Source organism: Vespa velutina, chromosome 1 (genome assembly GCF_912470025.1).
Source record: "Vespa velutina chromosome 1, iVesVel2.1, whole genome shotgun sequence".
Classification (NCBI taxonomy): Eukaryota; Metazoa; Arthropoda; class Insecta; order Hymenoptera; family Vespidae; genus Vespa; species Vespa velutina.
The window spans coordinates 15,456,405-15,483,115 of NC_062188.1; the positions used below are offsets into that span (position 1 = coordinate 15,456,405).

The window sequence follows — 26,711 nt, forward strand, 5'->3', positions numbered from 1 at the left end:
TCAGGAGAACACGCCTGAAAACCGTAGCGATGGTGACTCCACCAACTTGTCTATTTGCCTGCCTGCACATCGATGTTAGCTGCCGAGAATTGTTGCGACAAGACGAGACGTGGGAATTGTTGAAACAAGGAGAACATCGTCGTGTGCAGTTACGATTGATGGTATGTTCGATAAATATTTTTTTCTAATGACACCGAATACTCCTGAGAGTAACAAAGAGAGCGAGAGAGAGAGAGTGAGACAAAGAGAAAATCCATTTAAAGGATTGCAACAATAATATCGTTCATAGAAATCTTTTGAAAAAACGTATCCTACCAATCAACTCATTCGCATGCTATTTCATAAGGAAAATTTTCATTTTATTTTACGTTCATTCTTACCTACGAGATATTGAATGATTAATTTTGATAGATCGTTTATGAGTTTCGCTTCGTCGAACGCAATACTTTTTTGCGATCTCTCTCTCTCTCTCTCTCTCTCCTTCTCTCTCTCCTTCTCTTTTTCTTTTGTCACTAGTATTTGATTGAAAAAATTTATCTTTTGGAAACGAATAAACTCATCCCAGGCGAAATTATACGCAAGAGTTATCCAAAATTTCATATCGTCCGATTCCGGTTGGCCGGATCGTAAATTGGATTTCTGCTATCTGTCGATTCCAATTTCTGTGAGATAACTAAAAAGTGCCGCCTAAAAAGAGAAATAATAAACCAGAATGATAGAAATATGGATATGAAAGAGACCGAATTTTTCTTCTTTTTCTTTTTTTTTCTTTCCTCTTTCCTTTTTTCAATCACGCTGAAAAGATGCACTCGATGCGTATGAGTAAAGTCGATGAGTTTTTACCATTCATACGTGGTCCATTTTTGTAAGAAATCGTTTGTAACAAGTAACGTATATTGAAAATTCCGTCTAAACGAACTATTAAATGATAAAAGAAATCCGAGAGCTCTCTATAACAATCGTCGTTAAATGTCTTTTTGATTCTAAGCTACGAAAGAATATATTTCTGTATAAATATAAGAAGCTCACGTGATATCTGTATGACCTACATTGACCTATACGATTTCTTGGAAAATTCATGACGGTATATATTTATATTTTAAAGACAGTATCTTCTCAACCAAAAGTCTGAAATGAAAAGATTGAACAATTGTTTTGAAAAGGAACGTCCTTATTTATTTAAATCCACAAATGTTATCGATATATGTAAGTATGTAATTAGTATATCTATTTCCTCGATATTCCATGGTACACGTATAAATACGTAAGTGTATATATCTTTCGTATGTTCATACGCATATATTTTTCCAATCTATTCGACGAATTTTTAGATTAATGTGAACTATCGTCGGAACGCGTTCGTCAAGTCACGAGATGAGAACTGGAGCCTTGTATTTTTCGTTTATTGTTCGTTCTCGGACGACTCGTTTCCTTACGATATTCATTTTGACTTTTCTTTATTTCCGTTTGGCCGACGGTGTGCCGTGAACAAAGGACAGGGAAAGAGATATGGATAGCGAGAGAGTGAAAGAACGAGTAAGCAAACGAGAGAGAGAGAGAGAGAGAGAGGCGGAGGAAGCCGCGACTCGAGGAGGATACGCTACCAGCTCTCTTTTGTGTCTACCTCTCTTGTTCCGCCCTCATATTCTCTCTTCCCTCCTATTCTCATCTACTTCTCTTCTTTCTTGCCCATCCCACCCATCATCCTTCATCTTTCTCTGGCTCTTTCGCTGGTACACCTATCCCAACATTGCAGCTCGCTTCTTCGTTTAATCACTAGCTTCGTCGGTGAAATAAAGAAAAGAGACGGAAGAATTGCGACCTTCTTCTTTAAATCTACGGCATCACCTATAAAACGGCTTAACTGAGATCGAGATATCGATTTTATCATCCCTCTTTATTCTTCTTTTTCTTATTCTTCTTTTTCTTCTTCGTCTTCGTCTTCTTCTTTTTCTTTTTCTTCAACATCCCTCGCACCTTTTCTGTCTGCTTATATATTTTCTGTGATATCACGTAAAAAGTTTCGTCCTTCTTCCGCACATTTTCATCGAATAAAATATTTCTAACCTTTGACATCTATCCGTTTGATTTATCTCTCGTCGTTGTCTTTTGTTAGGTAAAAGTTCAAAGGGAGAGTATCGTTAACGTTCGTGGTTTATCGAAAGGAAACTTTCGAACTGAAAATAAAACGACGATTTATTTATACATATATACTGTTTCGCATCAATAGTTCATAAATAGTGAGGTAACATGTTCATTTACATCCTATAATATTTCATAGTTTAAGTATCGATATGCGTGTACGTATATAGGTATCTATCTATCTATATAGTTTTTGTAATTATGAAAGTAAATTAATTTTAATCATTTAGAAAGGAAGTAAATTTGATTAACTGTATTAAACTTCTTATCAGAAAAGAATCATATTTTGCGATATATTTTTCAAAAACGACGAAAGAAATTTTGATACGAAGTATATTATGTTAATAAGTAAAATTTAAATAATATGTCAATAAAATCATATCAATGCAATGAAATAATGAAGAGATAACTGTTTCATGAATAATTATATCCGAATAAAATATGATAAAATATTATTCAAATTAAATGATTAGCACAAATGAACATGAGAATGATTCCAGTTTCGTTTTCTCGTTCCATAGATATCAACGAAAAAGACATGCATATTTAAATATAATGGAATCAAAAAATAATAATAGATAATAATGAAGGAAGAGTAATAGAAGATACAATTTTATGTACAATATAACAATTATACGGTAGTAAATTACACGTTGCGCGTTTCGTATATATATATATGTCATTCTTCCAATCTCACAATTACTTGTTTTCATAACAACTAAATTCATTCTTCCGATAATCGAATCTATCAATTGCAATTTATTCGATTATACGTAACCAACAATCTTTCCATTCTGTACTATTTTTGCTAAGTGTACATTTAGATCGCTTTCCATGAAAATCCAACCCTTTTGTGATACCAAATGTATCACCATTATCGAATAGTATCGTTTCCGAGGATTTTTGTTCTTTTTTGGAAACATCTCGAGTGGAAATTTTTTTTCTCGAACGGAATTGAATTTCGAAATCTCTTCTCTATTATCCTTTTCCTTCTCTCTTTTTTTTTTTTTTTTTTTTTTTTTTTTTTTTTTTTTTCTTTAATCGCACTTTATTCGTATTACCGTCGAAGAAATAAGTACGTTGAAAAGTCTGAGAGTATTAGCATCGAATTAATAAATTCGACGACGAAAAAGGTAAAAAGATTTACGGAAGATCCGAATTATCGATCACGTCGAGAGAGAATTATTAAGAAGATGGTCGTGTATTTCGTTTCCTCCGACAAACGCGTTTCTCCTTGGCGTGTTCACCTCGAGAATGGAAGATATTGATTAAACACGGACCTCTCTTCTTTCTCCTTACTTCATTACCGTCGAAAGAGAAGGTTTCGACTTCCCGAATACATTTGAAATTTTAATGAACGAAAAGTCTTCATGGAAGAAAGACTTGGTGTGTCTTTTCAGCAAGTAAAGAATATACAAGGTACGTAGTACTTACTCACTATACATACTTATAGCAAAGGTGCACGGTGAATCGATTTTTCTCGTTTCGTTGAAAAGTTGAGAAATCGTATTTAAAACGAGAGCAACGTCGTGTTGTCTCGTTCAAAAAAAAAAAAAAAAGAAATAAAAAAAGAAGAAGAGGAAAAAAGGAGGAAGAAAGAACGAAGCAAAGAGGAAGATAAAAAAAGAAAAGAATGTATGCCCTTAGAAAGGACATCGACATCGTCGTTATGTAAATACGCATATGCCAGTGACCGAATCGCGTGATAGTTCACAGAATGTTTTGTCATGGGCGAAGAAGAAGAAGAAAAAGAAAAAGAAGACGAACTCTAAGGGAAGAGAAAGAGAAAAAGAGAGAGAGAGAGAGAGAGCTTGCGATGGGTCCCGTTGCTTTTCTGCAAAAAGAGTCAGGGACATTCGTGGGTGTGGACAAGGTGATAGAGAGAAGAAGGGGTACTGCTTTCGATGCGATCGTCGGTCAAACGGAAGCTGTGAACGTCTACTCCAGAAACGGAGACGACCTATCCGGAAGAGAGCATCGTTCGAGCGACGTCGTGACGGGCTTTCTTACCGTTGCCACCTCGTTTCTGACTTACTTCTTTTTTCATTGTGTAGGAGGAAAGTAAAAGAAAAAAAGAAGAAGAAGAAAAAGAAGAAGAAGAAGAAAAAGAAAAAGAAAAGGAACGAAGGAAAAGAGAAAACAAAGAAAGAAAAAGAAGAAAGAAAGGGATCGCTCGGAGGTGTACACACTTTACCTCTGTGTTTGTACATGTGTCTATCTGTCTGGTGCAAAAAGAAACGAGACAGAGACAGAGTGAGAGAGAGAAAGAGAGATAAAGAGTAAGAGAAAGCGAGAGAGAGAGAGAGAGAGAGAGAGAGAGAAAGGGTTGAAGCAGAAGATATCGCGAGGAAGAAAGAACGAGAAGACGTTCGACTGTAAGGTGTACGAACAAAACAAAAGATACGGTATGCGGCGACACTTGGATGAGAAAACGTTACGCTCGTCGACGAGCAACAAGATAGCTGGGACAAAAGGCACGATTCGTCGATGTATCCTCAGGCGAGAGAAAAATATTTAATCCTTCGGGATATCTTCATGAGACCTGATCGTTCTTAGGTACGGAACAAGAGCTAGATTTTTCGACGTCTACTAAAGGAATCTATTATCGCTCGGTATTTTCCTTTCTTTATTCTCCCGTTTGATGTATTTGTGTCTGATCAAATAATATCTCTGATATTTTTCAATTCTCTTTTTCACTCCTTTTCCTTTATCTTTATCGAGACCCATTTCTTCTCCTTTTTATATTTCGTTCGTTCACGAACATTTCCGTTTTATCTGAAATTAAATTTCACCTAGGCCGTAATTATCATTGATATTCGAAAATTCGTCGTTTTCTTATTTTCCCTTATTTCCTCCTCCCTCCCTCCCTCCCTCCCCCTCAACCATCACCACCACCCTCCGCCACCCAACCTCCCCCCACCCCCACCAGCAACTCATCTTTCTTCTCCTGTATTTTTTCTTTTATTCTTTCCGCTCCGTTTAAGAAGACTCGTACGTTTTCCAGGACGAGACGGAAAAGTTGGCGAATGGGAATATGAAAGGCGACGAGAAAATTGAAATCTTTTTCCAGCTCGGTTCTCTTTGCTGCGACATAGAGAGGAAAAGGGTGAGAGGGAAAAGGAGAGAAGGAGAACTAGAGAGGTAGAGAGAAAGCTCAGAGGACGTAACGAGTCCTGGCACAGTGAAATGGAAGTTGGCTCTGGTACAGAGACAGGTCTCTCTCTCTCTCTCTCTGCCTCTCTCTCTCTCTCTCTTTCTCTCTCTCTCTCTCTCTCTCTTTCTCTCAGCATTGGATCGCGAAATGTCGATTCGACGTGACGATGCTATCGGCCGATGCCACGCGTCTGTTTATCCCTCGGCAGGAGAACAAAGCATGAACAACAGTCTCTCCTTCTCTATCCTTCACCGACACCCTTCGTAATACCCTTTGGATTGGTCTGTGGTTGAGTACATATGTACGGATATTATATATGTAAAGATACATTCGATCGAATGGTTAAATCGTAATCATATACATAAACTCGAATATGTTCATGATAAAAAAAAAAATGTTCGGCTTATAGATATTAGAAATGTATATATGTATGCGTATTTTCTTTCATTTCTAAACTTTAAAGTCGACATTGTTACGACTTTTCGGTTCTTTCCTTTTTATCGTTTTCCTCCTTCCTGTCCGTTTACCCCTTCCACATATCGTTCGCCGAATCGAAATAGATTTTCTCAACGAGTCAAGTTTTCATTACTTTCACGTAGTAGATATCTATCTATCTATCTATCTATCTATCTATCTATCTATCTATCTATCTATGCTTCTGATAAATTACTTCGACTACTATCAGTCAGTTACGTTCAGTTTTACGTTTTCCAAGGTCTATCTGTCTGTCTATCTATATGTACATACACATATATTTAACGTAGATGTGTAATATACATGTACTAAGAGAAACTTACGTAAATCGATAGAAAGTCGGCGCCAATTGGAAACTATTCAGTGCAATAGGTTCACCCTTGGAAAAACATCGAAGTAGTCAGTCTCGGTAACGTAGCCGGCTTAGACTCGATCCTCGTTGAAACAAACCGAGTTCTTCGAGTTCTCTTCCTATAGAGAAAAATCCAGATTTACGTAGAACGGTCTCCTGGTAAAGTGTGCTACCTATAGTACGAATAAAGTCTGACAGGAAAATCGAACTGTAAAGAAATCGTTTGAACCAGTTATATCGAATTCCGTCGAAGCGATCAAGTGACACACTTTTTCTATACAAGATCCTTGAAATTTGTCAAGATATTTCCTTCCTCATAGTTGTTATAGCCTTCCTCGTCGTTATTTCTCCATTTCGATGTTATCATGTATTAACATTAACGAAATTCTTCTTCATCTTTGTATTACGATCAGTATTTACGCTTGAACATTTTTATAATTTCGAGTATTATCATCTGTATATAAAAAAAAAAAATATACCTACGGTGAAAAACAAAAAAGTATCTTATGCCATGTCACATTATGATTTTTAATTAACGAAAATACAAAAATTATTTCTTTCGTGTATATGATTGTTTAAATAATAAATACCTAACTAGCTAATATTGTGATTAAAAAAAAAAAACAATATATGGACGATTGGTATATTACAATGAAATTTCGATTCTCAAAAACAGACAATGTTTGTAAACATAACGCTCTTGTGTAATAGCGTTTACAATCGTTTAGAATCGTTATCATTCATCAGTATCGTTTGAACTTCCGATGAAATAAGTCGCAAAAATAAGAACGCGTAATCCTTCGGTATCTAGCAATTAATGATATTTTTGATTAGTGATAGAAAAAGAAAAATCGTTTCGTGAAATTGTTAATTCATTGAAAAGGAGTAAAAGTAACGTGTCAGACATTGTGAAACAATATAGAAATCAAGATAGGATTGTCTTTATTCTAAAAAAACCGGACGTTTTTATTTATTCCGAGTGCTCGTGATAAATGTGGCATTATCAGAGATATTTAAAACAAAAGAAAAAAGAAATAAAAGGAAAAAAAGAAAACATTCTATGAATAAGTGTTCTAAAGTTAGCAACATTGTTAAATGAAGAACGTGGAATAACAGTTCATCCGTAAAATATACGAAGAGGTTATACATTAATGCGACAAATAGGCGAGAAGGACTTGAATATGCAAATAAATATTGATCGAAAGAATCTGAGTGACAGGCTGATGTTATTTTCCTTGATGAAAGCAAATTTAACGTTTACAAAGAATTTTTTTTACATTACTGTAGAAAAACATTTTGCAATCTCCATGATCATCGTCCGATTTGAATTCCATTGAAAACATAGAGAATGTATTGGATCAGGAAAATAAGAGAAACTGTAATAAATTTGAAAGGTAAATTTAAAAGAGAAAACGAATGGTAGCGTATCAACGTTAATTTTCTTAAACAAAAAAAAAAAAAAAAGAAAAGAAAATTATTTTCAACGTACCGAGATGATCATAATGTAACAAAAAGAATACCTTACGTAATATTAATCTTTATTTAAGAATTGTTCTTTTATTTTTATAGATCTTATTCATACAAAATAAATACTTTTTTTTTATTTTTCTTATTTCTGTTAATTAGAGACTATAATATGTATAATACTCGAAATTATACTTGTATCTTGTGATTATTTTTATCAATTATTTTATATCAATTTATTTGTATACATCGAACGTAAAATTTTACAATTATTTATCACGAACGATTAAGTACAAATGACATAGGATAAAAGTAAACTTTCTCGATTAATAACGATCGGACGAGTAGTAACTGTTGCATCTTTTTTTAATCTTCTATAAAATATTCATTAATCCATGCGTCGAGTATGCTCGATGACACACTACGATTACAACAATATGTAATGGGAGCATGTTAATGTTTTTTATTTGTAAATTCGATCGGTACTAGTAGATAAAAGCTTTCTCGGTTTCTCAACGATAAAACAACGTTTTCTCGTTCGAGATAAGAGGTGCGCTATTCGTAAAATGTCGAGTCTCGTTGAAACTTCGTGAAATTAGATCTCGTTCGTATTAACCTCCTTTGCGGATGCGTTTTCGCACCGAGAGATTACAACTATGAAAGAAAAAAGAAAAGAAAAGAAAGGCAAAGAAATGAAAAGAAAAGAAAAGGGAAGGAATGAAAAGATAAAAAAAAAAAAAAAAAGAAAAAAAAGAAAAAGAAAAAGAAAAAAAAACAGAAAAGGAAAAAGAAAAAGAAAAAGAAAAATATCTGCGAGTAGAATACATCGAGGTAAAATATGAAGCGTAAAGATGCGTGTAGAAGTAGGTCAGGTAGTTCGTCGTTCACGTATACGATATATGTGAATACGAATGCGGAACGATGTTATAAGTTAGATCGTAAAATGACATGCATATCTTCTTCGAGAATCTATCGATCGAATAGGAATACAAGTTACAAATATAGTAATATATGGGAAAATATCGGAAGATTTTTATATCGTACGTAATCGCAAATATCGATTCTTTGAAAATTTCTGAAAGGTTCGTTGAAACTGTTAATTAATCGTACAAGTTTTCGGTCAGTGAACGTGGATATATAAAATTTATTTTGATTGAAACTAAAATAACCATTGAATAAATGAATGAATCTGAACGTATAAAGCTTTTTCAAACGTACGTTTTATTTATTCTTTTATCAGAGGTGAAGTTTGCGACGAGTTAACATTTCTCATTGTTATTGAAAAAATAAGATTAAAAATAAATATATCGTAACAGAAATGATGATCGAGATTGTACCGTTGACAAACCTTCGAGTAAAATAAAAATAAAATGAAGGTATAAAACATTTATATAAAAGATAAAATAAAACAGAACAAAACAAAAAAAAGGACGAAACATTCAATAACGTATTACAAATGAATAGTATATCATATATTTAGATCTATGTAAATACACAAGAGACTACGGTATGATTTTCGTGTGAATGTCAAAGTACTTATCGACTTGTAACATATTTTTTTCTTTTTTTTTCCCTTTTTTTTTTTTTTTACTTTTCGTTTCGTTCAAAGGCTCAGTCTACATTCAGTAGCGTTATTGGGAGGATAACTGCGAAAATTCCATTAGTTTAATTAGTTCGCTATACGGTTAAATTAATTTGACTTTTCGATTTTGCTTCCAGCCTTGAATTTTTCTGGTAAGTGAGAGACCGAAGATAATAAAAATGATAGAGAGAGAAAGAGAGAGAGAGAGAGAGAGAGAGAAAGAGAAAAAAGAAAGAAAGAGAAAAAAGAGAGAGAGAGATCAGAGATCGTACTATCTTATCTTTCATCGAACGGATATCCAACGCTATGTGTGAAAACTGTCGCATGCATCGGAGAATAGAGTACTTGATTTATGAAGTGCAGCGTATATTGGGAGGTAGGAATGTATGGGGCTAACAGTGTATGCACTTGAAATGGTCGATTGTGAAATCGCAATCCGTAAATTTCTCGGTGCTATAGACACTAGTCGCGTGTGTCACGAAAGATTACCGATAATGAAACTATGTATTTAACATTTTAAAAGAGGTAAAATTTTTATTAATATCGACATGCTCGAACGTATGATTAATACTCAAATAATACTCATTAATATGCTAAATTACAATATCGGATCTATATGTAAATTAAATTAAATAATTTGATAGATAGATAAAAGAGAAAATAGGAGAAACGAGAGAAAAAAAGATGATATATTTAATATTTTCTAAATGTAAGTATGGTATACGAAGTGTGAATTTATGTTTATTAACGTGACATAGTTAATATAACGAGTTGACTTTGTTTCAAACGTTTCAATGATATACAAAGTATATCCGCATCATGAACAAATGTGTCCCATTCTTTCCCTCCTCCATCCCCCTCAATCCTCTCTCCTCTTTTCCTTTCTTCATTCTCGAAAGTATAATATTCGTGAAGCTAAAATAGAAGTTTTACATTAGACTTCCATTGTTAAACGAATGAATTAATAACGATTGATTTGAAAATGTTAAGGAGAGAATATCCGCTTGAATAGAAAGGGGATATCTATCTACCCTAGTTTTATATTTAAAGACGTTTGGTAGAAGTTCATAGCTGGTGGAAGTAGTACATATTCTTTCGAAACGGTTTCTCAAGTTGCTACGCCACTGAACGAAAGGGAATCGACGTAAAATGCTATTTCTCCAAGACGGAAAAGCTTCCTGCCGTTGCCGAGAGAGAGAGAGAGAGAGAGAGAGAGAGAGAGAGAGAGAGAGAGAGAGAGAGAGAGAGAAAGAGAGAGACCGAGTTTCGGTTGTGTTTTCCTGCTTGCTGGAGTGGGAAGAGAGTGGAAATAAAAAGAAAAAGAAGAAGAAGAAGAAGAAGAAGAAGAAGAGGAGGTGGAGGAGGAGGAGGAGGAGGAGGGGGAAGAAGAAGAGCAAGGATGAAAGAGAGGAAGAGGCAGAGTGAGGGAACTAAAGAGGAAAGAGAAAAAGGATGAAAAAGTAGAGGAGCACGAGAAGTTCGTATCGAACTTTCAGCAAAGTAACACTCAGCTCCGGATGAATGAATCGCATTTCCGAGCCGTTTCTCGTGTCTCTCCGCGTCGATGCAGTTTCCCAAAACGTTGTGCGAGTAATATGATACTAATGTTCCGCACGATGCCAAAAAATCGATCAATCGTATAAACTTGTTCGATTAATAATAGTTGTAATAGATATACATATCACTTTATTGATTTGCGTAAGAAACAAAACGATTGAGTTAGAAAAATATACCGAAATATATCGAAGGTATGTATGTACATGATACAACAAATGTTTTCATAATTGTTTATATATTATAATTTCTCAACTCATGCAAATTAATTAGTTATTATTTCGATCTAAAATAGATAATATATGAATAATTTATATAGTTATTATATGAAATATCTATCGATTAGCACTGAGCATGCGATGGTGGATTTTCATTAACTTATTTAATCATCAAAGTACAAGCGATGTAATATTTCCCTATAATCGTGTATGATCAAATTAATCTTTCCAAGCTCAAACGAAGCATGTGCCTTCAGCGTTTATATTAATTTTGATAAGTTCCTAGAATTACGTAAGTGACGATGAGATTGTTTTATCAGTTGTTTAGTAACCTTATTTATTTTCTTCTTTTCTTCTTCTTTTTTTTTTTTTTTTTTTTGATTTTTTTCCTTTTTTTTTATAATCTGAATTTTATAATTTGATACGGTGTTAACAGCAACGTTTAACAGTAATCTTAGTCTAGTGATGTTAAAGCTTTTCATTCTAATTACAAAGATCGGTCGCACATCTTAAACATTCATCTTTTCCCCTTAAACGTTCTTGGGTTTAATAGCGCGTGGAAGGATACAAATTTCCCACGGTGATTTATTGCACTTGCTGTCAGCCGCGAACGTTGCGTGAAACGCACAGCTAGAGAAGACGACATAAGTTAGAATCTACGAGATTCAGTTGCTATTCTCTACGTTTCATTGCTTCTCTTTTCATCCCTTTTCTCCCTGTTTTTCTTTCTTCTTCCATGTGTCGACCGCACGAAAATACTACGGTACGTGTGAAATATAAATGCCTTTTTAGCCCAACATGTATATATATATATATATATATATATATATATATATATATATATATTATGTATATATATATATATATATATATATACATATACATAAATATACATGTGTAGTATGTCTTCATGAAAGGTGTTCGGTGCTTTTAACATCGTATGAATTATGAGCACCGCGAAATTATGGATCGAAGCATGTCACGGTTACGCTTACAAAACTTTTTTAAGAGAGACAGATTAACTGCACGTTAATTAAGAGTTCCTTTTGGATAAACACGACATTTAATTAAAAAAACGACGTCGAAAAGAAATAACGACGAATGATGTGTTAGTATTTTAAATTAGAAATTAAATTATTTACATAAGATAAAATCGTACGATAAGACAAATAATTTATTTTTCTCGAAATAACTCGATGATACGCTAAGAGAAATAAAAATATTATAATCGTAAGTAGAAATTCCTCACGATTGTAATTAAAAGGGAGGTTTTATTTCTATTTTGTTCTCTTTTTTAATACAATATAATAACCAAAAACAATATAATAATCATAAATACCTGAATATTGAACAATGCTATTCATTTAGATTTATTTTTATTCTGAAATTAATTGGCGGCTACTGTCAGAAAAGAAAAAACGTGTACATTCATACATATCTTTAAGCCGCGTTTGTTGCACAAAAAGTTATATGTTTTGATGTTTCATCACGTTACACGATTTAATTAATTATGATTCCGCGAGATAATACATATTGCGAAATGAAAACTTTAGATACTTTTTATATAAGTGTCATTTATATATATGTAAATACATATGTAAATATATACACATTTGTTATTATTTCCATGAAATCTATTTAGCAAAATAATTTAACTTCGACATAACGACCGTTATGCACGAGCACGTTTGTATAGCGCGTGACTATCAGAAAAACGATATTATTACGTGACATAAAATATGTTCAGAGTAAAGCGATCCTTTTTTTAAAACATATTCGTTTCGATATCTCGACATTCTTGGAATGTTAGGATTCTTATAGGATAACTATATTGATGGTAGGTAACAAATATATGCATTATCGAAAATCCAAAGGGGCAAAGAATACGTTACATTTCGCTCAATAGCTCTGGGGGATTCAGCGTAACGCACTCTTATCGTGACCTTTACACTCTCCTATTTCATATACATGCTGTACATACACGCATCAACTTTCTTTCCACCTTTCTCATTCCAACATTCGTGGTGTAAGTCGACCGCAGGGTATTATAACCACGCAAAAGGAACTTTTGTATATCTTTTTATTTCGTGAGAACTCGATAAAAAGCAATTCAATTATTATATCAAAAAAATATCCTCTCCTATCATATTGTTTTATATAATATTTTATTATCGAATCGAAACATGCGGGTTAATAAATTTTTTCCACGGATATGAACTTTGTCCTTTGTATAAAGGATAAAGTAATTGAAAAAAAAAAAAGGAAAAAAAAACAAAAAAAAGAAAAAAAAAAAGGAAAAAAAAGAAAAAAGAAGAAGAACTAAAAAGTACGTTGTAAATAGACGGTATTATAAAATATAAAATATTGCGTACATAAAAATAAAACTGTTTATATTATCGATCGTTCGACAGTATACTCGAGTAAACTTCTACTTCTTGAAAGCATGTCCTCATGATTTTAAATCCGGAATAGTTTATGGAGAATGCGAAGATGTGCCAAGAGAAAACGCTGAAAGCGTACGTAGATACATATTTACCTATACGAAATCCATAAATATTCGGATGTACATGCATACACTTATAGATCCAACGTTCAAGAAATATTTGAAAGTTTGTAATCAAATAAGCCGAAAGTTACGTACTACTTACCGCGCCACTGAGCACGCACGGATACTCGTAATTTTATATATTTATATATATATATATATATATATATATATATATATATGTATATATATTACATATATTTATATGTACGAGTAGGAACTAGTCAGTGGATACATAATTTTAAGCATCAAATGGGTACTCATCTACTTCTCGCTCTCTGCTAGATACTACAGAGAGGATAAGGGGCTAGAGGGTGGTTCCATGTTTCTAACTATTTGCATATCTATGAGTACGATAGGAGGTGAATGCGTGCGTTGGAGAGAAGATCGAGAGAGGGAAGGAGAGTAAGAGAGAAAAGGAGGGTGAAAGGTCGCTTAAGAAAGAGAGAGAGGAAGAGAGAGAGAGAGAGAGAGAGAATCAAAGCCGAGAACGACGATGGCAACGACGACGATGTTATAGTATCGCTGTAGTAAACAGTACCGAGGGGTTGCTTGGTTATTTGTAATTGTAATTAGCGGCAGGCCAATTCATTACGTCACGAAGAAATACAGAGACATTCACAAGTACGGTGTACGGCGGCGTTGCTTTCTCCCGAAATATCGTGCGCACTTGCCCATTTATCTATCCTATAGTCGTATCTTTTGGTACGAAAACAATGAACGAATTTATTCGATGAAAAAGTTGATAATCTTTATTTGACATTGTCAATATAATGTACATTGTCGCGACTTCGATTGAACGAAAAAATTCAAGAGTTAATTAAGTAAAAATCTTTTCCTTATCCTTACTCATTTATCTTTAGCTAGCGTTAAGTTATCTTATTTTTCTTTTCCTTTTTCTTTCTTTTTTTTTTTTTTTTCCTTTTTTTGTATTCTTTCGTAACTATCATTTTCTATTGCCTCGATAGTACTAAAAACTTCAAGTATGAAGAAAGCTCTTTACCCACTTTTTGAAGGAGTAGCGCTTTCACGCTGAACTCCGTTACTCGTTACAATTACAACATCTTTCTGCATGGAATGCTTTATCGTTAATAAAGCCACTTTCTTTCCTTTCTTTTTTTTTTGTGAGAGATTGAGATAGCATTCATAAAGAGGGGGAGAGAGAGAGAGAGAGAGAGAGAGAGTACGTAACGAGATTTTTAAAATACCCATTCGTAGACTATATTTACTCCGGATGGAATCATAATCTCGTTGGAGTACTCGGTCGAAGGATTTGGAGCGTTCTAATACGGCGATCGAGTGAAGAAGGTAATAGCATGCAGGTGAAGAGAGAGAGAGAGAGAGAGAGAGAGAGAGAGAGAGAAAGAGAGTGAGTTTTGATTCCAACGCGAAAAGAACGGAACAATGCAACCATAGAGACTCCACTTTATGACGGTGAACCACGATTTTCGACGAACTGGAAGAGAAACACGTTTCTGTGTTGCAATTCGCGCAGGCTTGTTACAAGGACCTCGTGCCCTTGCATCTGAGAGATTTGAAAATTTACTCTCTCTCTCTCTCTCTCTCTCTCTCTCTCTTTCTCTTTCTCTTCGTTTTTTTTTCTCTTTCCTCCAATTTTTTTCCTCTATTTTTTTTTCTTTTTTTTTTTTTTTTTCTTTTTTTTTTTTTTTTTTGAACAAGGTAATTTCAGTTTAGGAAACCTTAAACGTAATAACAGATTTTGGATGATGTTAAATGTAAATGTGTTTTTTTTACGTAAAATGGATTAAAGATAAATCTAGTTAGAAATTTGTTTGGACAAAGCGAATCGTGACGAATACATATAGATATATTTATGTATCGTTTTTATATTCGCTTATGCATAGACCGTATATCGTGAATATTACATTGAGTGAGACACAACATTTCTCATTCCCGTAATACATTAACATTTTCAAATATGAGGATGAAATGAGAGAGAAGATTTCATTGTCACTCCTGCGTTACATTTAATTTATCTCATTTTATTTTCTTACGTCATTCCTCACGATATATATTTATATGATGCTCATAAATGATTACGACATATTTGTAATTCTTTATTAGATACTTGTAATGAAACATAAAAAAAAAAAAAAAAAAAAAAAAACAAAAACAAAAATAATAAATATCTTTTGGTCAATTTCATCGGTAAAATATTGTAAATTGCTGAAATGAAGATAAATCTTTATTGTAAAGATTTGTTTGTATTACATTCAAATAATATATAGTAATAATTACAAATATAATTAATATTAAATTTAATTCAATCAAGAGGAAAATGAAAGTAAAAATTCTTTTCTCGCAAATATTACCAACGAGTTTTATTCTTTCGTAACAGGAAAAGATAACAGCAGAAAAGATAAAGTCGAAAGTTCGTGGTACGTTCAACTTCCTGTGTTTCTCTCGCAAAGTTTTCGAGCTATTCTCACGCTTCCGAACAACTTAGGCGACTTTTTATCTTTCCCTAGGTTTCTCTCGATGAGCTTTGCGGGATAGTAGAGAATATCCGTTTAGGTATCATAACTCGTCCGAATTTCGTAATGCCTCTGTAAGATAAAGCGAATATTCATCGCGGACAAATAATCCGATTAAGAGCTGTCACCTTGAGATCCTTGAAGATTATTAATCTTGAACTCGGTGTGTATCGTTTTGATTGGAAAACTTCCTATCACAGGGAAGCCCTGTTTGCGAACTTTCTACTATCCGATCAGTTTGCCAATTCGTAGCTGTGTCTGCAGCTAAAACGAAGAACCGTTGGACACTATGGTTTAATGGCGCGGAACTCGAGATCGGCCGCGGACGCTAACTTTGAATCGCGGCTTTTCGAACTTTCGGTAGGATTGATCGTCCTTTTTGCTTCGATGAATTATGACACGAATGGTGAGAATAGGAAAACAGAACTTGTCGAGTGAACAGAGTTTTGATTTACGTATATAGTGAATAATAATAATGGTATCAAATACTTTCTCGTCATTTCTCTGGGAAAATAATGAATGGAAATGATCGATCAACTTCCGAATCGAATTAACGTAGAAGGAAGTAAATCCCGAGAGAATTTGAACGTTTCAACACATACTTCTCTCTCTCTCTCTCTTTCTCTCTCTCTCTCTCTCTCTCTCTTTCTCGTTAGTGTGTAAACTCTCACATAAACACGTTCAATTCGCACGAAATCGAATGGTTCAACCTCAAGGGCACGATCTTATCCGTATAACTAGTTAAATTAGACTGCGCCGTCTAGGCCACATTGGTGTTACAATTCCTGGACGATGCGCAATCGGTGTTGTAAACTTTAGTGAACGCGATATATACACGAGCCATAGAAATTTTCGAACTCCGACGCGGTCTCCGCGTACATTTTAATTCCAAGCTTTAACATCTCTCTCTCTCTCTCTCTCTCTCTCTCTCTCTCTCTCTCTCTCTCTTTCTCTCTTTCTTTCCCTCTTTATCCGTTTTACCATAAATGCGTTGTTTCAAAAGATTACAAGATGAACAAGTAATTTAAGTTAGTAAACACAGCGATATATTTTAAGATAATATTTTTAATCGATCTTCGTTAGTAAAGAAACGTTTCGTAAAACATAGGTCAATTTTCATTAGCGTAGCTTTCTAATTCAAAATTATCATTAAGCTCCTGTATTTCTCGCTGGTTAATATTATCCATCGATAATTTATTTTATCTGCAAATATAATGTCTAACGAGATTTTCATTTTCTATTCTTTAATGTCTCCATTATGCCATCTATTTTCATCTTGTTCCTTCCTCTTTTTCTCTTCGTAATTACGAATTTTTTTTATTAATTCTTACAAACGACTTACGTTTTTTTTTTTTTTTTGATACGTAAAAAGCAGAGAACAATCTGAAAGATCAAACGCGTTGAGATTTTTCGTTGAAAAAAGAAAATGAGAAAAACAGAGAAAATCATGTCCTGTTCAAGAAAGAGATAGATAGATAGATAGAGAAAGAGAGAGAGAGAGAGAGAGAGAGAGTGAGAGAGAAAAGAAGATACGGGTACCATCGTCCTTCTAAAAAAGCTCTTTTCTACGAAGAGGATAGCTTTTCCGACGTGTCACAGCGAGAAGTAATCTCACGAAATTGCTTCGCACGATTTTAGGTCGTTCCGAAGTAGCTACCCTCTCGATTGCCCGCTCTCGTTCTACTTCCGGCCTTCGATCCTTCGAATTTCATTTGCCTCGAGAGAAACTACCGGAGAATTCGTCGGAGGTTAGACGAAACGAATGACGTATCTAACCGTGAATATTTCACTACGCGTACACAAATTCCTATGCTATTACCTTACATCGAAATGTCTTAGAAATTTGATTACCATCAAAACATCTAGTTTCTCCGTTTCTAAACTATTTTTAGTTTCGACATCTACGTATTTCAGCATGAATATTTATGATATATTTATATATATATATATATATAAATATATGCATGAATATTTGATGATTTTTGAAATTATGCATCTATGTGAGATCGGTAAAATGATTGGCACGGTTGGTGCTCTGGATTTGGCTTTTTTATTCATCCTTGTCTTCCTTTCTTCCTCTTTCCCTCCATCTCTCTCTCTCTCTCTTTCTCTTTTTTTTTTTCTTTTTCTCTCCATGTTTCTCTCACTTTTTGTAATTTTTCCCACGGCAAGGGATACACTCCTACAGCCTCTTTTTGTTTCCTCCATTCTCTGTCTGTCTCGTAAAAAAAGTAGGCCCAGTGGGGATTAAACTCGAGTCTGAGCTTTCACGTTACAGGCAACGGGTTACATTGCAGCACGCGAGTATGTCATTTAGTAGCTTTGTTCGTAGCATGCACGTTTGCCATAATACCACTGGCATTGATGCACTCGGATAAATTTTGCGTAACGTTCGTGATATTCGAAGAGTTAAATTTATGATTCACTCACGTTGACAGTTGATTACGATAAGAAAAAAGAAACAAAAATAAATTAAAACCGTGATTTAAATCTTTCTATTCATGTTTGTTTCATTTTTTTTTATTTTTTTTTTTATTTTTTTTTTTATTTTTTTTTTTTTATTTTTTTTAATTCGAATGAAATAAAAAAATGTACGGTTATTACACGCTAATTATTCGAATTGCAAATTGTATAAGCCTCGGTAAATCTTAAAACAAGAGAAAAAGCAATGTCGGCATTATTTCTCGAAGAGAGAAAAAAATTCTCTCGCAATTAAACTACCGGTCGCGGTTACTTTAGAAATATAACAAGAACGATAATAATAATCATAATTTTTATTTTGATTTATCGCGAAACTTTCGGCGTTTTGTAGGCTATTAATGAATCAAGGTCCTCGTCTGCAGGTTATGCTTTTACTTGATATATATATATATATTTATAAAATAGCTTAAAATAGAGTCCTACCATGGCGACCCTAGCAGCAATGAGTGCTCCCTATTACGCGCTTGAAAAATTTCACAATCGCATGCTCGTAAAGTCGAGGACCATAAAAATATAGGTCTACTCCGTCGAGTACACGCTTCGGTGGTCGCATACAAATGGCAATATTATCAGAGCAGAAGACAAAAATCGTGCTAAAGGGTGATGATGTGGGCGAGGGTCGAGTTGTTGGAAAGGGTTCCACGTCGTTGTTTACGAACGTCAGCCTATGCGAATAAGAAAAGTCGTCTGACTTTCAAAGAACTCATATTGCGCCCATGTTCGAGGATCGATCGCAAGTTCTAACGAGCTTGAGCGAACTACTATACTTAGTAATAGGGTTCGCGTTGTTTCGATTCACGTTTTCTGGTTAAGTTTGTTGTTCTTTTTTTTTTCTGTGATAACAATTACAACGATAGCAACGACTACGATAATACAAAAAGTATGGTACTACTGTTCGTAAATTAGAGGATAAAAAAGAAAGAATGGTTACTTACCCGTGCTTTTGGTGTCTGCTTTAGTCCGATCGCTGGCTGGCTTCTGTTACTCTGAAACAACAAAAGAAAATGGTATGCGCTACAATGGAAAGTAATTAATAGAGATTTCAAAGAGAAATAATAAGATTGGATTGCGTTTGTAGCGTGGCTTAATGAAAAGCTTCTATATATGTATGTATCTACGTTCCCTTTTTGGCGAATAGGATTATAGAGCAACTAGCAAACATTGAAACGTTAAGATAAAGAGAACTCGTTATTTTGTTTTAGGATTTACCATTTATATTCTATGGATGTACCGTTCTAACTATCATAGATCACACTTGTATGAGATATACATATATATATATATAGATAAAATGAAATTCTAAAAGACAAATAACGTGATACCACCGACTCTGTTCGAATTCGTAATCTTTCATGAATAAAATTTGAACGGTCAATGATAGATAGATACTTCAGAGTCCCTCTTTCTGATGGAGTATAAATCTTATCGGAAGACAGAAAGCGTCAGTGTCACTTTGCTTCGTTTCGGTAGGACTGTCGTTTCGAACGATAAAACGATAAATTTGCTGGGTACCATTGAATCATCCGCTATCGTAACGTACTGTTATCTTTCTTGCGAGCGTGTAAATTTTAATTACTCTATCGGTTACTAGCTCGATCGAACGAACGCGTACTAGAAAAAGTGAACAAGAAAAGGAATGAAATAAATGGTACGATTAAAATTATGATTACTCGAGAAGAATTTCCTGTTGAAATTTCTTGCTTCTTCCTCTCTCTCTCTCTCTCTCTCTCTCTCTCTCTCTCTCTCTCTCTGTTTTCTCTCTCGTTCAACCACATTGATAACGATGAAAGGAAAAAAAATTGGCTTGATAATTAATTGAATCGGCATTGTTCGTTTTGCTTGATCTTCACTTCATTGAAAAAACTTCACTGGCACATTCGTTATGTTTTTATTCATTTTTGATACATATATGGATCGTTTAAGATCATATTTTAACTGTTAACTCATACATAGATCGCGTATCATTAATTAAACGATAATCATGTAAAGTATGTTTAGATCGTTGGACGATAAACAGATATTGAAAATGAAGAAGTCATAATTAACGATATGCAGATAAGTACAGATTTGACGTCAGTGTTATGGAAATGGACTCTCACTCGCATTTAGTTTCTGGGTCACGGAAAATGAACGAGCTAGATAAATTGAGAAGCAGCGATGGCCAAGCGAGTTGTGTTGAGCAAGACGAGAGCAACATGAGAGAAAGAGAGAGAGACAGAGAGAGAGAGGGAGAGAGAGAGAGAGAGAGAGAGAGAGAGAGAGAAAGCAAGTGGGGGAGTTTGAGAGAAACGCTTAGGAGTGATAATTAAGCGGTTTATCTCGATTAATTCCGAATAATTACGTCTAGCAATTAGTTCCAATTACCGGGATTGTGTCACGCACAACGTGAACGTTGCTTCTCCACTACAACTCCACTTTCCTGAATCACTAGTCGTCGTTCTCTTGTCATTCTAATCTTTACCATGGACAATGTATCGTCGGATTAGACAAACCGCACAATCTTTCGTGTCAGTTTTGTTTTCGAATTTTAATTTTGAGAAGAAAATCCGTCGGTAAGTGTTAAAATTTGAAAAGTCTATTGCATCGAATATTTATGTATGTATGTCGTATGAAAATCTGTAAAATATAACTCCACATTGATCAAGACGTCAGCAATTACGTTTTTATATTTCTGTTTATGTAAGTGGGTTGCAGTAGTTCTCATATATTATTTACACATGGATTAATTGAAGGTACGCTTATTTTTCTATAGATCACGTTACTTTTTAAAGCACGTAACGAAAACATGAATGAAAGAAGCAATAGTTATTTTTGTTTGTACGTCTTTTTTTCTTTTTTGTTTCTTTTTTTTTTTCCATAACGAAGTACCTAATTTATTCGCAAATTTTGCTTACGGTAATCATCATGGTAATTATGTCATGCACGAGAATCGACGAGAAAATATTTTTTACCGGAAGTCGGAAACCAAATGCTGACGTAGTTACAATGATATATTGATTTCATATTTTTCTTTGTTTTTTTTTTGTTTTTTCTTCTCAACATGTTGCATTATAAATAGGAAATAAACAGTATTTTTATAATAATTCGATTATTATTTGTGCTTTGATTTACGATTATTAATGATTAACAGTAAATAGCATAAGGGTGGAAATGTTTTTTCATTTAGTAAATTAATATTCACATATACATATTCATATTACATACAAATATTATATGTTTCAACAAATCATTTATTACTCCATGACAGAAACGCTATATTAATTAAGTATATTAAATATTTGAAAAACTCCTATGAGATATTAATAGCCATTAATAATTGAAAACTGTTTTGGTCAGATATAGATATGTATGTATCAAAATGATTATTAGCGAGTCACGTATTTTCTTGTATCGAGAGTTAGTAACTTTAAATCGATTATTAATAACAAGAATTAAAATCATTGGGAACGTCAGCGATATATGTGGTTAATGGTAAATTAATTATACGGCCACGATTCAATGAATTGTCGAGATCGAACATAGTACTTTAAGTTATTAGCTAAACCATTAATAGTTTTACAATCTAATAACGTAGTGGCAATTATATAAAAGATCGCGTGTCGATAGAACGATTGTTTTATCACTTTATTAAACGATAGTTAAATTTGAAGTTTTATTGATTCAAATAATAATTCAACGTGGTGATAAAGTTTCTTTTATACACGGATTATCTATTATTTTTAAAATATTTTTTTAACTTAAACGATGATAAGAAAGATGATTGATCTTATCAGTGAATAGTACATAATCGTGTACGATTTAGATATGAACTAAGACAACGGAAGTTTATAAAATTTGAAAAATTCTTAAGGTAAGGATAACATAATATGAAAAGAAAGGTTAAAGAAAGCGAATAGAAATAGGTTGTACCGAGGAAAGGATGCGTCTCGGAAACGAGCGACGGCAGTCGTTATCGTAAAAGGAAGAAATCGTCCACGTAATTCAAACGGTCGTTATGGTAAATGTCAGTTAAGGCGAGCCGGATAGCCGTAAACTCGATAAAAGTTAATGTTAACTAGGACGTTGTGGGAGACGATCGTTTTTGAGCGGTTCAAGAACGTCCGTGACGATAAACGTAATTTTTTGGAAGAAAGGAAGAAAAAAAGGTCAAGTACTTTTACTTAAGTTCGAGAATGCTTTTCAGAATCGATTTCCAACAACATAGTCCATGGACTCTAGTGAACAATTTTGAGCATTAACAGGGATGTCCTCGCACGATCTAGATGCAAATTGGAACGACCCGCTCTTAACGTCGATTCGATTTCTCAGAGCACGGAACTCTCGTTACAGATCGCTAATTAATTTTCTCGGATGTTTCGAGATATATAATTTCACTCGTTGATTCTCTCTATTCGACTTAACACGCGAATAAAAACTGATGATTTTCTTTTTTTATTTATTTATTTATTTTTTTTTTTTTTTTTTTTTCCCCTTCAAAACATATACCAACGACTCCGAAGGCCAATTATTTTCGAAAGACTTAACGGAAACTTCGCGAAAGACGAAAGTTTAATTGAACTTTGGCGTTTTCCTGTTTCGATGCTCGGCCGTGCGGGCAAGCGCTCTCCTCATTAGAAAATTTGGTCTTAAGACTCGTCTTTTAACCCCCGTTGCCTCCGATTGTAATTACTCCAAGTTTTCCATCGAGTTACTAGTAAGCGCTGGGGCAAGGATAATATTGTAAAGCAACGCGCCCTATTTCCCCGTAATTGCCGACGGTCTCTACCACTTCCTTGAGATTTACTCTCTCATTCCTTCCTCCTCCTTTCCCCTCTAATTCTTTTGTCCATCTTTTCTCGACTCTTCTTCCTTCCTCGCTTAAACGCCAAGATCCGGTGCTCCCTGCTTTATGATTCTCATTCGTTCTCGGCAAAACGGCAAAAAGCAACCCGACCACAACTTTGTACTTCTTCTATACGGGGACAACAAAAATTGTCATATAATTCGTTTTCTTCGAAAGGGAACATCGGGTTTAACAATGAATTGGTATTCGCGCGACGTCAACTTTTTGCCAAGTCTAATTCTTTTCTGAGATTGAAAGTTTTAATCGAGCGAAAAATAGCGTCCTTTTGAAAGGAAGAGGAAATCATTTGTAATTTTTTTAAAGGACATCGTCGTTTATAAAGGATGTTTAAAATTTACGATTAATACGCTTTGTTTTAACGCTCGAACGAGAATCGATGGTTGCAATCGAAGTTCTACTGGAAGATTCGAGTACTCGAAATTTCTTCGTGTTGTTCTCTTCCGCATAAAAGGGCATTCTCTGAGTGGATTGAAAAGAAGGAGAAGAGAGAAATGGTGGACCGTGAGCGAACGTTTCTTTTAAATCGGCACGACAATTAATTCGGCTTTGAGCCAAAGTTAAAAAAAGAGAGAAAAAAGAACAAAAAATGAAAAAAGAAAAAAGATCGTATTGAAAACAAATCAATCCGTCGGAACGAAACGTGCCACGAGAACTGGACGAGATTGGGAACGCGCCATTGAAAATCCAGTAACGACTAGGTCACGTACGTATAAAGGAAATGAGAATTCTACTTCGCGTAGAAAACTCGATCGTCTTCGATGTCTCGATTTCTCGAATTATCTTTACGTTCAGACGCAAGAAACCCGATTAGCGTTTTGTTCTGTAACATTTGTATTATTTTGTTAGTAGAAACGTTTATATTTTAATTTTCAGACATTTTTCTGAAACATATCTAAGCGCGATCAAAAAATATATGATGTTGATTTTATTATCTAACATTTTTACAAAACGAATAATACCGTATGCATTTTATTCATGATGTCTATTACCATTGTTATCGATCTTTCTCAAAGTTCTTCCGATACAATGAGCACGTATCTTCCATTATATTCTTTATTCTCTATATTAATAAATCGTATTCACATATCATCATTCGTATATACAATAGTTCCGTATAAAATGTTTCACCAAAAATAAAATTTTATCCGATACAAAGAAATCGATTTTGTTCATATTTTCATTGCAAATGAGATTCTTATTCGATGTTATTAGCGAGCTGAGTTCAAATTTAATGAATAAACAAGCTTTATAAAAAAAGAAAAAAAAATGAAAAAAAAAAAAAAAGAAGAAAAAATAAATACTATCGCATTTTACGATAAATCGTATATAGCAGTGAATAAAATATTAAAAACTTGATACTATACATTATCAACTGATAAAATCAAATCAATCGTAAATGGTGGTATTTTTTATGCAAACAAGAATTAATCTTGTTGAAATAAAACATTGTAATTACGTTGAAAAATTAATTATTAAAATAATTATATACTTTGCTGGATCATGAATGTCCACCTGGACGAGAGGTTTTGGAAGCGTGGGAAGAACAAAAATGTTTGAAAATTTTGTCGTAACGATAATAAACTTAATTCTATATAAAAGAATTGTATAATAAAAATAAAATAAATTTGTATAAAATTGTACAAAAAAAAAAAAAAAAAAAAAAGAAATATAATAAATACGTATGTTTATTTTACGTATTCGCGCGTATAATTAATCACGTACGTTTAGAACGGTAAAAATGATTGAATGACCGTATCGTAAAAGATCAACTTATGAAATCGGTTAGAAATATGTATAGTTAAATGTTTATCGTGTCGTGATTATCAAAAATATGCGAAATAACGCTGAAAAGAGGAACGATAATGAAGTAACGTATACAAAAATCGTTTAATACGAGGTATGAGAAGCAACGTTCGATTAATTATCCTGCCTCGCGAATTAAGCCACGATCCGTCGTTCGTTAAACCGCGTCTGATAAAATTTTAATCCTGCTCGATCTATTTCGGAAAGCAGGAAATTCGCATTATAGTAGGATCGTACGAGAACTAGGACAGAGGACAGGATGTCGGTATAGATGATGGTGTTGGTGGTAGTGGTAAAACGTGGAGTAGTGGGGATAGGTGGAGGAAGAGGGAATGGAAAGCAATGAGGGTGGTCGCTAGGCCACCGCACTCCGCTTCGAATCGTGGTCGCGTGATTGTAATTAGCGTTTTCGTTGCGCTTCTCGTTTCTCCTGTTGAATCTACCGATTTCCCAAAGCGCAGTTGAAAAATGGTCTGCCATTCTGATAAATTGGAAAATGCATGGCTCAAGGTATCCGTGATAATTTGACTCGCCTGAAGGAATTTATTTTTTACGATTTTCTTTTACTATCTTCTTTTTTTTCTTTGCATTTTCTTTTTTGTCTTTTCTGTTTTCTCTTTTTTTTTTTTTTTTTTTTTTTTTTTTTTTTTTGTTTTTAATCGCACGTTTTCAACTTCATCGAATCGCCCGCATACTTCTAAAAAAAATTCTTCAAATATAATTCGTTCTCAGAGATAAATAATTGTTGATTAGGGATTAAATCGTTTTTTTTTTTGTTTTTGTTTTGTTCTTTGCAATGTTTGCTTATCCAAAGTATTGTTAATTTCTTAATTTCGTATTTTACAGAACGGGGATTTCATTGTGTGTTAATTACTATGAAAAATATAAAAACGTAAAACATATTTTTCGCATATTTGCTGTTCTCTCGTATGTGATATTTTTCGTTTGAAAACTATCGTACGTCCGTCGAAAGAGACTTTATTTTTTCATCTCGATGAAACCACCATCTCGTATCAGGTTGTTTTGTTTATTTTTAACTCCCGACTCCAGTTCACTACGCTTTAACATTCTTACAAACTTTTCATTCCGTCATATCGAATTTTGTCGCATATAAAATGGTTATCGGTAAAGTCGCACAATGCGCTATGGAAGCGCATTTTGTGATAACGGAGGAGAGTACGAAATCAGGGTGGTGGTAGCCGTCGTTGGTGATTTCGTTTGTAATGAAGTTTTACCGCGAATAACGTTCGTTGAAGGGACATCAATTTTTCAACGGAACGATACGAAAGATGTCAGATATAAATTACGACGCAAAAAAAAAAAAAAAAGAAGAATTATATATGATATGAGAAATGTGTTCGAAAATGTACTGAAAATGGCAGCGTTTTGATTCGGATTTTGTATTCGGAAAAGCACGACAAAGAGAGTGTACGTGTAATATCTACAAGCATATAGAAACAATAAAAATCCATTTGAAAGTTTTACCATGTATTCATAGCCTGTGGAAATTCTCGGAAAGTCATCGACAGGAACGTTCGTCAATTTGTGTGTTTTTTTTTTATTTTTTTTTCATTTAACGAAGATACGTGTTCAGATTCGTTCTG

At 33.9% G+C, this 26,711-nt stretch overlaps 1 protein-coding gene and 1 long non-coding RNA gene across 6 annotated transcripts in view; one reads left to right on the top strand and one right to left on the bottom strand.

The window, feature by feature from the left end:
* LOC124953572 overlaps nucleotides 1-26,711 on the bottom strand; it is a 331,352-nt gene that overhangs the window by 259,332 nt on the left and 45,309 nt on the right. For all 4 annotated transcript variants that reach the window (XR_007102265.1, XM_047505123.1, XM_047505115.1 and 1 more), the window contains exon 3: nucleotides 19,397-19,447. Coding sequence is in view for 3 of the 4 variants with exons in the window: in XM_047505123.1 (XP_047361079.1) it covers nucleotides 19,397-19,447 (51 nt within the window). In the remaining variant the exon portion in view is untranslated. The remainder of the gene's footprint in view (nucleotides 1-19,396; nucleotides 19,448-26,711) is intronic.
* The window catches only part of LOC124953890, a 100,106-nt gene that overhangs the window by 6,374 nt on the left and 67,021 nt on the right, over nucleotides 1-26,711 (top strand). For both annotated transcript variants that reach the window (XR_007102362.1, XR_007102361.1), the window contains exon 2: nucleotides 5-161. This is a non-coding gene — a long non-coding RNA (uncharacterized LOC124953890). The remainder of the gene's footprint in view (nucleotides 1-4; nucleotides 162-26,711) is intronic.